This window comes from Gopherus flavomarginatus, chromosome 7 (genome assembly GCF_025201925.1).
Source record: "Gopherus flavomarginatus isolate rGopFla2 chromosome 7, rGopFla2.mat.asm, whole genome shotgun sequence".
NCBI lineage: Eukaryota > Metazoa > Chordata > Testudines > Testudinidae > Gopherus > Gopherus flavomarginatus.
In genome coordinates, this window is record NC_066623.1 from 87,024,160 (window position 1) to 87,038,277 (window position 14,118).

Here is a 14,118-nt window from a genome sequence, read left to right on the forward strand (position 1 = left end):
CAACCTTTCCCTCACTCTTATTGCTCTGACCCAAAAAGGATGGGTGGAAGAATCCCCCTTTTGTATGAAGTCCTGGATGTGATTGCTGCATTTGTAGATGAGCTAAAAAGTTCCCAAGTAGTTCTAGGTACATGCTGCCCTTCTCTGTGGAGGTGATAGAGAGGTAGTCTACAGCTCAGTGTATGTGTTACAGCATGTACATGTTGCACTGTGCACTTTGCCAAGGGCAACCTGCTCATTCCTGGAATAGCCAGGTACTGCCTTTTCCTATCACTCTACACACAGGTACTGGAGGAAGATGATTTCACCTGTGAGACCATTTTGCCCAAACTGAAAGGAAAAAGAAAAAGCCAAGCCTCATTCCTGGGCCTTATTTTCCGAGCAAGAAATGAAATATCTAATCTGAACACTACTACAACATAAGTGTACATCTTCTCAATTGTGACTATGCAGCCTGCCTTCCAATTGACAACACCCCCACCTTTAGTTCCACAGCAAGTTTTAATTAAATACTGGGATAGTGCTTTACACTGTATATGCCTGGTAAGTGCCAGATGCACAGACTGGATGACAGGAGATGGATCATGTGATAATTGCCCTGTTCTGTTCATTCCCTTTGAAGCACCTGGCATTGGCCTCTGTAGGACAGTATACTGGGCAAGATGAACCATTTGTCTGACCCAGTATGGCCATTCTTATGTTTGTATGTTCTAAGTGCTAAATATTAAAGTACAGCTGAGATTAGGATTGTGACCTTGTTAATAGTCAGTTGAGTTGAAGCCCTTCCTCATTAGCATTGCAGTTTGCTGTACAGTTGTTCAGTGATATTAATGTTGCTTTGAGTTTGCCAGCTCCAGAGGTGCTAAGAATTTTTTTATATAATTTTTCATAAGGCAGATTTAACATTCAAAACAAGAATATGCTTTCAAAATTATTTTTAAATTAATATTCAAGTTTGGAACTTGTAATAGTAAATACCATACCATTACACCAAACAGCACCTCTTAAAATGTGAAGACAGGGCACATGCTTTCAACTGTACCAACTTCTGATTACAGCCACCCTTTTTGTGTCCTCCTCCAACCTTGGTCTTTGCATCCTCTTTCCTCTCCCTGAGCTGGTCTGTCGTCACTCCATCTCTCTTTAAAACATTCATACTTAAAGGGGAGGATTAATATTTAGAGACTTAACAAACTTTAAGTGGTTCAGAGGAAGAGGATGGAAATGGAGAATTCACAAGACATTCTGTACAACTCCATTCAGTTATTTGCTGCTTGTTGTACCCTAACATTCATCTATACATTTGTTATCTGTTTAGATTCTAAGATTTGTGTAGGTAAGGACCTTGTTTTCCCTCCTCTTAGACTAGCATCCAAAACTTTCTGTGCTATATACGTAATTGAAATACTATATAGACTGTAACCTTCCCCTAGAAATAACTAGGTTAAGAATAATTGTTTATTTCAGTGAACAAACTTTGTAAGTCTCTCATCTAAAAGCAATAGCATAGTTAATTGTACTTAGCAACCAATTTGTTGTCTGCTGTTTTGCTACTGAATACACGTACATCCCTCTGTAGCCAGCTGGACCCAACTGTGTAGTATTTCATCTGTCTGATATCCAAATTAACTTTGTTACAACAGCAGCACATTATTTTTAATCATAATTTTGTAAACCTTTGTAAACTCGATGGTTTTGGGGGTGTTATTAGGAGTCCCAAGTCTTGGACAGCTGAAAAAAGTACTATCAAAAGTTCCTGAATTTCAGGGAATTGTCAGACCTCTGGAACATTGTAAATGCTGCTTCAGTTTATCCTCACCTTAACTATATGTGCTGTGTGTGAAATTCTAAACTAGAAAGAGCAGCGGCATAATAATACCTAACTCTTATATAGTGCTGTTCATCAGTAGATCTCAGAGGACTTAACAAAGATGGTCAGTGTCTGTCTCCCCATCTTACAGATGGGAAAACTGTGGTGCAGAGAAGTGAAGAGACTTGCCCAGGGTCACCTAGCAGGCTAGTGGGAGAACCAAGAATAGAGCCCAGGTCCCACCAGGGCTGTCAGGAAGGTCCGACAGCCTTCCATAAAGAATGTGTCTTATTTTGAACCATGTTGCAGTAGGTAATTTCTGCTTCCAAATACCTAATAAAAATTGCTCTATAATTAACTGTGTTGGCAAAAGAGGAAGGGAAGGAGCTTCTAATTAAGGAACTGGACAGGGTCTCAGGAGATCTGGGTTCAGTTCCTGAATCCACCACAGCTTTCCTTTCTGACCTTCCTGTAGATTGCTTAATCTCTTGGTGCCTCAATTTCCCATATATTAATATGGGATTAATAATACTTTTTTCCCCACCCCGTGTTTGTGGATGGTAACCTCTTTGGGGCAGGGACTGTCTCTTACTATTTGCAGTACCCCATCTTGGTAGAGATCTCTAGGCCCTACCATGATACAAATAATACCTCTGAGATAGTGTGTGTGTTTCTTTCTCTTTATTTTTAGGGAGCAAAGGTTCTACTGGCATTTGAAGCTCATATTTCCTCACAGTCATGCTGAATACACAGTAAAAAGGTACCTGAGATTGTGAAAAGCAGATGTCTGTAGTTAATTATAGCAAACTAGTTTTATAAGACTATTTGGTTAGTTTCTTAGCCATCCCTTTGTATGTGGTAATAAGATTAAAAATATAGAGTTGTTGTTTTCTTTGGGGGCGGGGGGGTTACAAAGGGGACACTTCAGGTTAAATCACTTTTTTAAATACTAGTTTTGTTTCTATCACCTTAGAAGCATAACACACTGAAGTCTGTTTTCAAATTGAATTTCTCTAATTTAAATACTTGTTTTATTTACTAATCTTCTGTAAATAGAGCAGCCTTGTATATGCCTCTTGATGCTTGCTGTCCACATGCATCGGCATGCTAATATAGAGGAGCTTTGCATACTCCCAATGTTTTCCTTGATCTTCAGAGAAAATCATGCTCCCTGCAGGAAATCCTCTCCCACACCAGAGAGGATGGAAAGGAAGCAATATTGCCTTTGTAGCAGATGCTACAAACCCCCTCCTTGAAAGGTGCCTTTAGGAAAGCAGAAAAACAGCAACTCTCCTTAAGAAACAAAAACTACTTCTTCTCTCCCCATGCCTATTTGGGGTAAGAAAGCTCAGAAGTAGACCCTCTCCACTTGTTCTCAGGGCTGCAAGGACTGGAAGTTGTTTTTCCAGCTGCACACATGGGGAAGGATAAGAGGTAGGGTCTCTGATTCCTTCCTGCAGGTGCCAGCTAAGTCCTCATGTTGAATGAGAGTATGTCTGTGCTGCAGACAGACACCCATGATTGGCTTGCACCAGCTGACTCAGGTTCAGTGGGCTGTTGAATTGTGGTGTAGATGCACAGGCTGGAGTCTGAGCTCTGGGACCCTCCCCACTCAGGGTCCTAGAGCCCAGGGTCCAGCCTGAGCCCAAATATCTACACTGCAGTTAAAACAACCCCTTGATCTCTGCAAGGCCCAATTGACATGGGACAGCTGTAGGTTTTTAATTGCAGCATAGACATACTCTGTGTGCTGGGGCTGATAATATCCATTGCTAGCTTGTGCTATGTTGATGCACATTGCACCCTTTCCAGATGTTACCTGCTGGTGTTAGATCAATTTAAATATGGAAATATCATTTCCTTAAAATTGCTTTAATATTTCTTTTTGAATGATACTTAATAAACTGCATTTTTATCTTCTTGGCCAAAGGGTGCCCGATGATAAAACGCTAGGTGAAATCCTTAAACCTTACCTTGATCCTGAAGAATCAGATCCTGTTATTCGTCAAAGGTATGTATTAAAAACCATTAGTAATTTTACTTAACTGATTTTAAAATAACCAAACTATTCAAATAAATTCTGTCAAACTGTCAGTTTTCCACTTTAGCCATTCAGAATTGGATTCCTAGCTAATAGTGCACTCGCCATCTTTGTGAGGAAAGCTACCTCATTAATACTTACTAACTGAAATTAATTTAGGTAAATTTCATGATTCTAAAGAAAGGAAGGAGTGAGTAGCTGAATAAGGACTTAAAAAAGCAGACTTTAACAAACTCAGAATTGGTAGGTAAGGTCCCATGGGAAGAAAATCTAAGGGAAAAGGGAGTTCAGGACAGTGGTGATTTCTCAAGGAGACAATATTGAAGGCACAACTGTAAATTATTCCGATGCAAAGGAAAGATCAGAAGAATGACCTGAAAATTAAAAAGGAATCCTACAAAAAGTGGAAACATAGTGATATTGATAAGGAGGAATACAAAAGAACAGCACAAGGCACAAAAAATGAGTTACACGTGGCAAGGGACATAAAAGGCAATAAGAAGAGGTTCTTTAAATACATTAGGAGCAAGAAAAGGAGAAAGGAAAGCGTAGGTCCTTTGTTTATCGGAGAATGAGAGCTAATAACAGATGACATCAAGAAAGCTGAAGTGCTTAATGCCTGTTTTGCTTCAGTCTTCACTGAAAAGGTTAATGGTGAGCAGATACTCAACACAATATTAACAACCAAGGCAAAGAAACATAAGCTGAAAGAACAGGTTAAAGAACATTTGGATAGATTAGATGTATTCAAGTCAGCAGGGCCTGATGAAATTCATCCTAGGGTACTTAAGGATCTGCTGAAGCAATCGTGGAGCCGTTAGCAATTATCTTTGAGAACTCCTGGAGGACAGGATTGGTCCCAGAAGAATGGAGAAGGGACACATATTACCTGTCTTTTAAAAGGGAAACCAGGAGGACCCAGGGAATTATAAACCAGCCAGCCTAACTTCAGTACGTGGAAAGATACTGGTGCAAATTTATTAAACAATCAGTTTATAAGGAGCTGAAGGATAATAGGATTATAAGGAATAGTCAGCATGGATTTCTCAAAAATAAATAATGACAAACCAATCTAATTTCCTTTCTTGATAAAATTATTGACATAGTGGATGAGGGGAAGCAGTAGATACCTTGATTTTAGTAAGGCTTTTGACACTGTTCCACATGACATTCTCAGAGCAAACTAGGGAAATGTAATCTAGATGAAATTACTGTAAGGTGGATGCACAACTGGATGAAAGACTGTACTTGAAGAGTTATCAATGGTTTGCTATCAAATTGGGAGGTTGTGTCTAGTGGAGTCCCACAGGGTTCAGTCCTGGGTCTGGTACTAGTCAATATTTTCATTAATGACTTGGATAATGAAGTAGAGAGTATGCTGATAAAATTTGAAGATCGCACCAACCCGTGGGAGTTCCAAGCACTTTGGAGGGCAGGTTTAAAATTCAAAATGACCTTGACAAATTGGAGAATTGGTCTGAATTAATTGTGATGAAAGTCAACAAAGACAAGTGCAAATTACTTCAGTTAAGAAGGAAAAAATCAAATTCACAGCTACAAAATGGGGAATAACTTTCTAGGTGGTAGTACTGCTGAAAATGAGCTGGGGGTTATAGTGGACCACAAACTGTAAGAGATGTCAATGTACTGCAGCTGCAAAAAAGGCTAATATGTTTGTGGGGTGAATTAACAGGAGTGTAGTACGTAAGACACAGGAGGTAATTGTCCTGCTCTACTTAGCACTGGTAAGGCCCCAGCTGGAGTACTGTGTCCAGTTCTGGGCACCACAGTTTAGGAAAGATGTGGACAAATTGGAGAGTCCAGAGAAGATCAAGAAAAGTGATAAGAGGTTTAGAAAACTGACCTATGAGGGAAAAGTTAAAAAAGGAGGGCATGTTTAGTCTTGAGAAAGGAAGAATGAGGGGAGACCTGGTAAGTCTTCCAGTATGTTAAGGGTTATTGTAAAGAGGACAGTGATCACTTGTTCTCCATGTCCACTGAAGGTAGGACAAGAAGTAATGGGCTTAATCTGCATCAAGGGAGATTTAGGTTAGATATAAGGAAAAACTTTCTGACTATAAGGGTAATTAAGCTGTGGAATAGGCTTCCAAGGGAGGTCATGGAATCTCCATCATTGGAAGCTTTTAAAAACAAGTTTGAGAAACACCTGTCAGGGATGATCTAGTTTACTTGGTCCCTTCCAGCCCTACATTTGTATTATTCTAAAGTCATTGAATTTAAATTAGCAGCACTCAAAGAAATTGGCTGATGATGCAATTGAAATGATTAAAAAATCTAAAGAATTAATTTAAATAATGGTAGTGTTAATGCTTTATCTGGAGAAAGAAGAGGAAACACATTTGCAATCCAAGCTCTGATTCATAGACTGCCTTAAAATTCTAGATAGTGACAAACCTGTATTTACATTGTCAGGAAGGCTGTTTTGGTTGTAGGCTTCTAAAAGTTTGTAAATCTCTTAACGGTAACAAGTTGTTTAGACCTTTTCTTTAATGTGATTTGTTTAGATTTCATTTGGTTTTTTTTCTTCCCAGATTAAAAATATATACAATGTCTCCTCAGTCAGATGTGCAAATTTTAATGAAAATAGAAAACAGGCAACATAATTCTGTCAGGTAAGGGATATATTTTTTTCTGTATGTAGGCTGTTTGTGTATTTTTTAGAGAGAAATTACTTGTTGAACGTATTTCCTAGTCTGTAGTGGTGCTACAGTGATAAAGGATAATGTGTCTCTACTCTCTGATTAAATTCCTTCTGTTTTGCAACATGAAATTACAAAAAAGTTGTTAAAATCAAGATAAAGTTTACTGAGACATCTGTAAGCATCTGTAAAATTAAGTTGAATTTACTGTGCCACATGATGCTTTCTCAACATTATTAACTGGTCAGTTCTTCTTCGAGTGATTGCTCATATCCATTCCAGTTAGGTCTGCATGCCGCGCGTGCACCTTCGTCGAAAGATTTTTACCCTAGCAACTCCGGTGGGCTGGCAGGTCGCCTCCTAGAGTGGCGCCGCCATGGCGCCTGATATATACCCCTGGCGGCCCGTCCGCTCCTCAGTTCCTTCTTACCGCCGTGTCAGTCGTTGGAACTGTGGAGCGCGGCATAGCTGTCCTCCACGTCCCTAGCTCTCCACCCAGTCGACCTCCCAGCACCGCGCTGGTGGCAGGTCCCGGTCTCAATCCCGGCACTGCTATGACTCCCGGCACCGGTCCCCGGCACCAAGGAGGTCTCCGCTGTCTAGAGCAAGTGACCCATATCAGTCCCGTTCGGCTCCTCCCTGGCTGTCCCGACAGCCGTCTGTCTCCTCCCAAACAGACCGCGTGTACGCCATGGACACTGACAGGCCTGCTGCTCTCTTCCATGCTCTGGCTCGAGCCATCGCTATCGGCGCCGAGATTCCAAAAGCCGTTCCCAACGTCGGCGTTCTAGAACCAAGAAGGAGAGAGATCAGCGCTTAAAGACTCTCCTCATGGAAGCAGCTCTTAACCCTCCAGCCTCGACACCGAGTGCCGGGCCCGGGAAAACGCCTCGGCACCGACCTTCCCCGGCACCGGGCCCCGACGCAAGACCTTCGATGTCCACCACTCCGGCCAAGCAGACTCGAACGGAGCGCCTGGCACCAACTACTGCCGCAGCATCGTTACCAGGGATTCCATCGACTCCGGGCCCGGGGGGTCCGTCGAGTCCGGTCCCTCACAGCTCCCCCATAAGATCCAGAGTGGAGCTAATGGTCCCCTCCACGCCTGAGACATTTTCCTCGGCTAGGGACCTGATAGCACTAACTGAGTCTACGCTGCCTCAACCCCGGTGCCTCCGGTGCGGGTTCTACAATCTAAAGGCAAGCCTGTGGCCATGCGAGCACCGTCTCTGGATTCACCGAGCTGGCACCGATCCCCATCGCGGTCCCGGCACCGTGGGCGGTCTTGATCAAGGCGCCGCTCGCAGTCCCGGCACTGTTCTCCGCGGCAGTACTGGTCGTACTCACGGTGCCGGTCCTCTTCACGACGGTCCCGATACTTCCCCCCTTCCTCCCCCCCAGGAACATGGACCACAACAGTGGGGCTTCTGGACTCCCTGGGCGTATCATCAAGCCCAAGGCCCTCAGCAGATTCTCCCACGTTCGACGGCATCTGAACACAGGGCTCCGGAGGCCACATTTTCTCATCCTCCCCCTTCCCCTGCAGAGGAAGGGTTGTCTCACCGTCAGGACCCTGATCTCCCTCCAGAGTCTGATGCAGTGCTCCAGGCAGAGCCTCTTGCAGATCCACTCCTGCTGGGTGTCTCCTCATCATCCTCCCCGGATGAAACAGTGGCTGGAATGACATCCACCAGCCCTCCTCCGCTTGACCTCAGGGCGCATCAGGACCTCCTTAGGCACATGGCGCAGAACATGAACTTACAGGCTGAGGAGGTCTCAGAAATTGAGGATCCGGTGGTAAGCATATTATCTGCCGATACACCCACTCGAGTCGCCCTTCCTTTTATCCGGACCATTCAGGCCAATGCCAATAGCATCTGGCAATCACTAGCGTCCGTTCCCCCCGCTGCACGCGGAGTGGAGTGCAAATACATGGTGCCTTCAAAGGGGTACGAGTATCTATATGTTCACCCGCCCCCGTGCTCCCTCGTCGTACAATCTGTGAACGAGAGGGAGCGCCATGGCCAACAGGCCCCGGCACCAAAGTCTAAGGAAGCGAGGCGCATGGACCTGCTCGGCCGAAAGGTCTGTTCTGCAGGTGCCCTCCAGCTTCGGGTGTCCAATCAACAGGCTCTCCTTAGCCGCTACACTTACAACACCCGGGCAGCAGCGGACAAATTTAAGGAGCTGCTTCCGCAAGATGCACGTCAGGAATTCGCTGCGATCCTTGACGAGGGCAAGAAGGTAGCGAGAACCTCCCTACAAGCATCTCTGGATGCCGCAGATTCGGCCGCCAGGACTCTCGCTTCTGGCGTTACCATGCGCCGCATTTCCTGGCTACAGGTCTCTGGCCTCCCTCCGGAGCTCCAGTATACCATCCTGGATCTCCCGTTTTGAAGGTCAGGGCCTGTTCTCGGACAAGACTGACCCCAGGCTACAAAGCCTCAAAGACAATAGGGTCATTATGCACTCACTGGGGATGCATACACCCGTCACCCAGCGCAGACCCTTCCGGCCTCAACAACAACGCCGGCCCTATCCCCAACCCCGGCAGAGGCAAGACTTCGCCAAACGATGAAGTAGAAATGGCCGACGTAGACAATTGGGCAACCAAGGAGGACAAAACCAGAGCTCCTCCAGGGCTCCCTCTGGCCCGAAACCTTCATTTTGAAGGTGCGCCCGAGGGCGCTGCACCAGTTTCCCTCCCGGATCCGTCCCCTCCCTTTTCCAACCGTCTTTTGTTTTTCCTCCCTGCGTGGTCCCGACTAACATCTGGCCGATGGGTCTTACGCACATTGCAAGTTGGATACCACCTGCAATTCGTTTCGCACCCTCCCTCCCACCTCCCTCCCTCGTCCCTCTTCAGGGACCCCTTTCACGAGCAACTCCTCCTTCAGGAGGTGCGAATGCTCCTCGCCAAAGGAGCCATAGAGGAGGTTCCAGAGAGCAAGCGGGGCAAGGGGTTTTATTCCCGTTACTTTCTGATCCCCAAAGCCAAGGGAGGCCTCAGGCCTATCCTCGACCTGTGGGAACTCAACAGATACGTGGTGAAGTTGAAGTTCCGTATGGTATCCTTGGGGACCGTTATCCCATCCTTAGATCCTGGAGACTGATACGTCGCCCTTGACATGCAAGACGCATACTTTCATATAGCCATCTTCCCGCCCCACAGACGGTTCCTTCGATTCGTGGTCAACCGCCGCCACTATCAATTTGCGGTCCTCCCGTTCGGCCTCTCTACGGCCCCGAGGGTGTTCACCAAGTGTATGGCTGTAGTTGTCGCCCACCTTCGTTGCAGTCGCATACATGTATTCCCATACCTCGACGACTGGCTGATACGGGGATCATCAGAGGCACAAGTCCTCAGCCACGTCCGCATGGTCAACAGACTTTTCGCGAGCTTGGGTCTAATCCTCAATGTAGAAAAGTCAACACTAATCCCCACTCAGAGGATAGAGTTTATTGGAGCCCTTCTGGACTCTACTCTGGCCAGAACCGTTCTTCCTCTATCAAGGTTCCAGACCTTGACGGCCATCATACGACGACTGCAGGCAGCACCCTTGACCTCAATATGCACTTGCCGGACTCTATTGGGCCACATGGTGGCCTGCACGTTTGTCACGGGGTATGCGGCTAGTCCTGGCTCATCACTCAGTACCATCCAGCCAGGCACCCTCTGGACACGATTGTCACCGTCTCCCAGGATGTATTAGGTTCCCTGCAGTGGTGGCTGGATCAGTCCGTGGTGTGCGCGGGGCTCCCGTTCCATCCGCCCCAGCCCTCGGTGTCCCTGACAACGGATGCCTCAGATCTAGGCTGGGGGGCCCATCTCGGAACCCTGCGGACTCAAGGCCGGTGGTCACCTCACGAACTGACCCTTCACATCAACGTACGGGAATTGAGGGCGGTCCGCCTTGCTTGCCAAACGTTCCGTCATCAACTTCAGGGCCGCTGTGTCTCGGTGTTCACCGACAACACAACGACCATGTATTATATAAACAAGCAGGGCGGCACGAGGTCTTCTTCCCTGTGTCAGGAGACCGTGAGGCTCTGGGACTTCTGCATAGCCCACTCCATTCACCTCATCGCATCCTTCCTTCCCAGGGTTTGGAACACGCTGGCGGATCATCTGAGCAGATCCTTCCTTTCCCACGAGTGGTCCCTTCGCCCGGACGTCGCCCTTTCGCTCTTCCGGAGGTGGGGATGTCCCCGGATGGACCTCTTCGCGTCCCGAGGGAACAGGAAGTGCCAGATGTTCTGCTCCTTTCAAGGCCTGGAACCGGGTTCGGTAGCGGACGCCTTCCTTATTCTGTGGACGACGCACCTGTTCTACGCATTCCCTCCGTTCCCGCTCGTCCACAAGGTCCTTCTGAAGGTGCGCAGGGACAGGGCCCGCTTGATCATGATAGCTCCAGCGTGGCCCCGACAACATTGGTACTCCATGTTGCTGGACCTGTCTCTGGCCGACCCTGTCCCCCTGCCTCTTCACCTGGACCTGATCACTCAGGACCATGGCAGGCTCCGTCACCCGGACCTTCAATCGCTGCACCTCACGGCGTGGCTCCTGAGTGGCTGACCCGGTCTGAAATGCGTTGCCCTACCCCACTGCGTCAGGTGCTCCTGGAGAGCAGGAATCCTTCCACCAGAGCGACGTATTCGGCCAAATGGAAGCGCTTCACGTGCTGGTGTGCTAATCGGAACTTCCTTCCCACTGCAGTCTCCATCTCTACTATCCTTGACTACCTCTGGTCCCTCAAACCACAGGGCCTGGCGGTGTCATCTCTAAGAGTTCACTTGGCGGCCATTTCCACCTTCCACCCAGGAAGGGATGGCCGCTCGGTGTTTTCTCACCCGATGGTGACTAGGTTCCTTAAAGGCCTGGAGCGTCTTTACCCACAGATTCGCCTGTGACATGAACCTGTTTCTGGCCCGGCTCATGTCCCCTCCCTTTGAGCCTTTGGCAACTTGCTCCCTTCTCTACCTCTACTGGAAGACCGCCTTCCTGGTGGCCATCACCTCAGCCAGATGGGTGTCGGAGCTCCAGGCCCTCACAGTAGATCCCCTATATACTGTGTTCCACAGGGACAAGGTGCAGCTGAGACCGCACCCAGCCTTTCTCCCCAAGGTGGTCTCGGCCTTTCACGTCAACCAGGAGATCTTTCTCCCTGTTTTTTTCCCGAAACCCCATTCGTCCCGCAGGGAGCAGCAGCTTCACTCACTGGACGTCCGTAGGGCGCTCGCCTTTTATATAGAGAGAACCAAGCCGTTCCGCAAATCCCCCCAACTCTTTGTGGCGGTAGCGGAACGTGTCAAAGGGTTACCCGTCTCATCTCAAAGAATTTCCTCGTGGGTGATGTCCTGTATCCGAGCCTGTTATGACTTGGCTCATACCCCTCCGGGCCACATGACTGCGCACTCTACCAGGGCTCAAGCCTCATCGACGGCTTTCCTTGCCCACGTGCCCATCCAGGAGATCTGTAGGGCAGCGACCTGGTCCTCCGTTCATACTTTGGCTTCCCATTATGCCCTGGTCCAGCAGTCCAGAGATGACGCAGACTTCGGCTCCGCAGTGCTCCATGCCGCGACTTCTCACTCCAACCCCACCGCCTAGGTAAGGCTTGAGATTCACCTAACTGGAATGGATATGAGCAATCACTCGAAGAAGAAAAGACGGTTACTTACCTTTGTAACTGTTGTTCTTCGAGATGTGTTGCTCATATCCATTCCACACCCACCCTCCTTCCCCACTGTTGAAGTAGCCGGCAAGAAGGAACTGAGGAGCGGATGGGCCGGCAGGGGTATATATCAGGTGCCATGGCGGCGCCACTTTAGGTGGCGACCTGCCGGCCCGCCGGAGTTGCTAGGGTAAAAATCTTCCGACGAACGTGCACGTGCGGCGCGCACACCTAACTGGAATGGATATGAGCAACACATCTCGAAGAACAACAGTTACAAAGGTAAGTAACCGTCTTATTTCACGTTTTGGTGTTTTTGGACTCAAGATTTAAGCTTCTTGAACCTAAACTTTAATATAATTTTATTCTTTATTATATTAGCTCTGGACAAAAGTTGTTTTATACCATCAGAATAAAAACTGTATAAAAAATAGCTAAAGAAATAATTCTACTCGTATCATAAGCACCATTTAGAACACTCCACCCAGCTGCCATTGTTACTGAAAAGAATACGTACTTTTAATATCATAGTTTATTGTGGTTGACCACTAACTTCTAGTTAAGATTTCTAAACTGCATTCCTTTCTTCAGATGTAACAAACTTAATGTCATCTAACTTGTTCCCTGGAACGTGACATACCACTATTAAAGAAAAACATTAATGAAGTTACAAGAAATCCTATTTCCCTGTAATTAATTTCATTGCAAACTCTGTGCAAGAGTGAGTGTAGAATATACTCTGGATTTGAATGGAAAAAATGAAACTTTACAAATTAACTTCTTCTTCTTCTGATACTTGTTTCTCAATAACTGTAACATTGGCTACAAGATAGTTGTCAGCTAGCAGTTTTTCTCTTTGCATAAAATGAGCTGATTTCCACTTCAGGATTTAATACATTAAGGAGACTTTGTCAGCTTCTACTTTTTATAAAAATTTACTAACTTTATAAAATTACCTTTTTGATAGTAGTATTTTTTAGAAAAATTGCCCATTTTAAATTATTTTTATTTGGGCTTTTCTGCTCTCTGCTGATTAGTTGGGGGGCGGGGTCAAGAGCTCCAAAAACAAACATGTTGTTGAAAACTTTACTTATTATGATTGCAGCCTATCTTGTTCCCTTCCTCTTTGTGCATATGTTGCCTGCCACCACTGAACTGAGACTTGCTGCTGCAGAGTATTTTGTTTTGGGTTTTTTGTTTTTTGTTTTGTTTTTTTGCCATGTAGGCATTCCTTCTATGAACTAGTCTAATAAATTTGATTAGGAGGGGAGGATCAGCTTTATAAAGTATGTGACTTGGAATCCAGAAGTGTATGTTCTTTTACCTGCTCTATCATGGAAAGTTTGCATGTCTGTCAGCAAGTCACACAATCTCTTCTCAGTTTCTCCTTCTATAAAATGGGCACTATATTTTTCTTAGTTCACAGAGGAATTGAGCTAAAATTCATTAATGGTTTGTGAAGCTCTTTTGGATCTTCAGATAGAAAGTGTAGTGAATTTAAAAGAAATTAAAAACCCTTAAGGTTGATCTTCATCTTGTGTGTCCAGATATTCAGCAAAATGAATGAGATTATTTACATGTTTAATGTGAGTACATAAGTACTTTGCTGAATCCTGGGTATAATTATGCATTCCTCTTGTGGAATGTGAATAGAAATTAAAACTTGTTCTGTGCTTGATTAACTTACCATAGCTTTAGGAAAAATAGCCTAAACCTACTAACCAAGACCAAAGGTAGACCTGAGCTGTGGTTCCACAGTAATGTCTAATAGGCAGCATTCTAATAGGAAGCCCAGTGCTTTAAAGGAGAGACTAAAGTTCTGGTTGAAGTTGAGTATTAGAGGAGAATTTAAGAGCAGTCACCAACATCAGAATTGCTCTTTTGTTTGAAATCTTCACTTTTTATGATTACAAAGAGGACTGTGTTAGAGAG

The 14,118-nt window shown here is 45.9% G+C and overlaps 2 protein-coding genes across 5 annotated transcripts in view; one reads left to right on the forward strand and one right to left on the reverse strand.

Annotated features, from left to right (window-relative positions):
- Nucleotides 1-14,118, reverse strand: part of LOC127055317 (uncharacterized) — a 210,018-nt gene that overhangs the window by 138,842 nt on the left and 57,058 nt on the right. The gene's annotated exons all lie outside the window — the stretch shown is intronic.
- Nucleotides 1-14,118, forward strand: part of ZNHIT6 (zinc finger HIT-type containing 6) — a 66,944-nt gene that overhangs the window by 21,260 nt on the left and 31,566 nt on the right. For all 4 annotated transcript variants that reach the window (XM_050962206.1, XM_050962209.1, XM_050962207.1 and 1 more), the window contains exons 6-8: nt 2,502-2,570; nt 3,741-3,821; nt 6,404-6,484. In XM_050962206.1, coding sequence (XP_050818163.1) covers nt 2,502-2,570; nt 3,741-3,821; nt 6,404-6,484 — 231 coding nt within the window. The remainder of the gene's footprint in view (nt 1-2,501; nt 2,571-3,740; nt 3,822-6,403; nt 6,485-14,118) is intronic.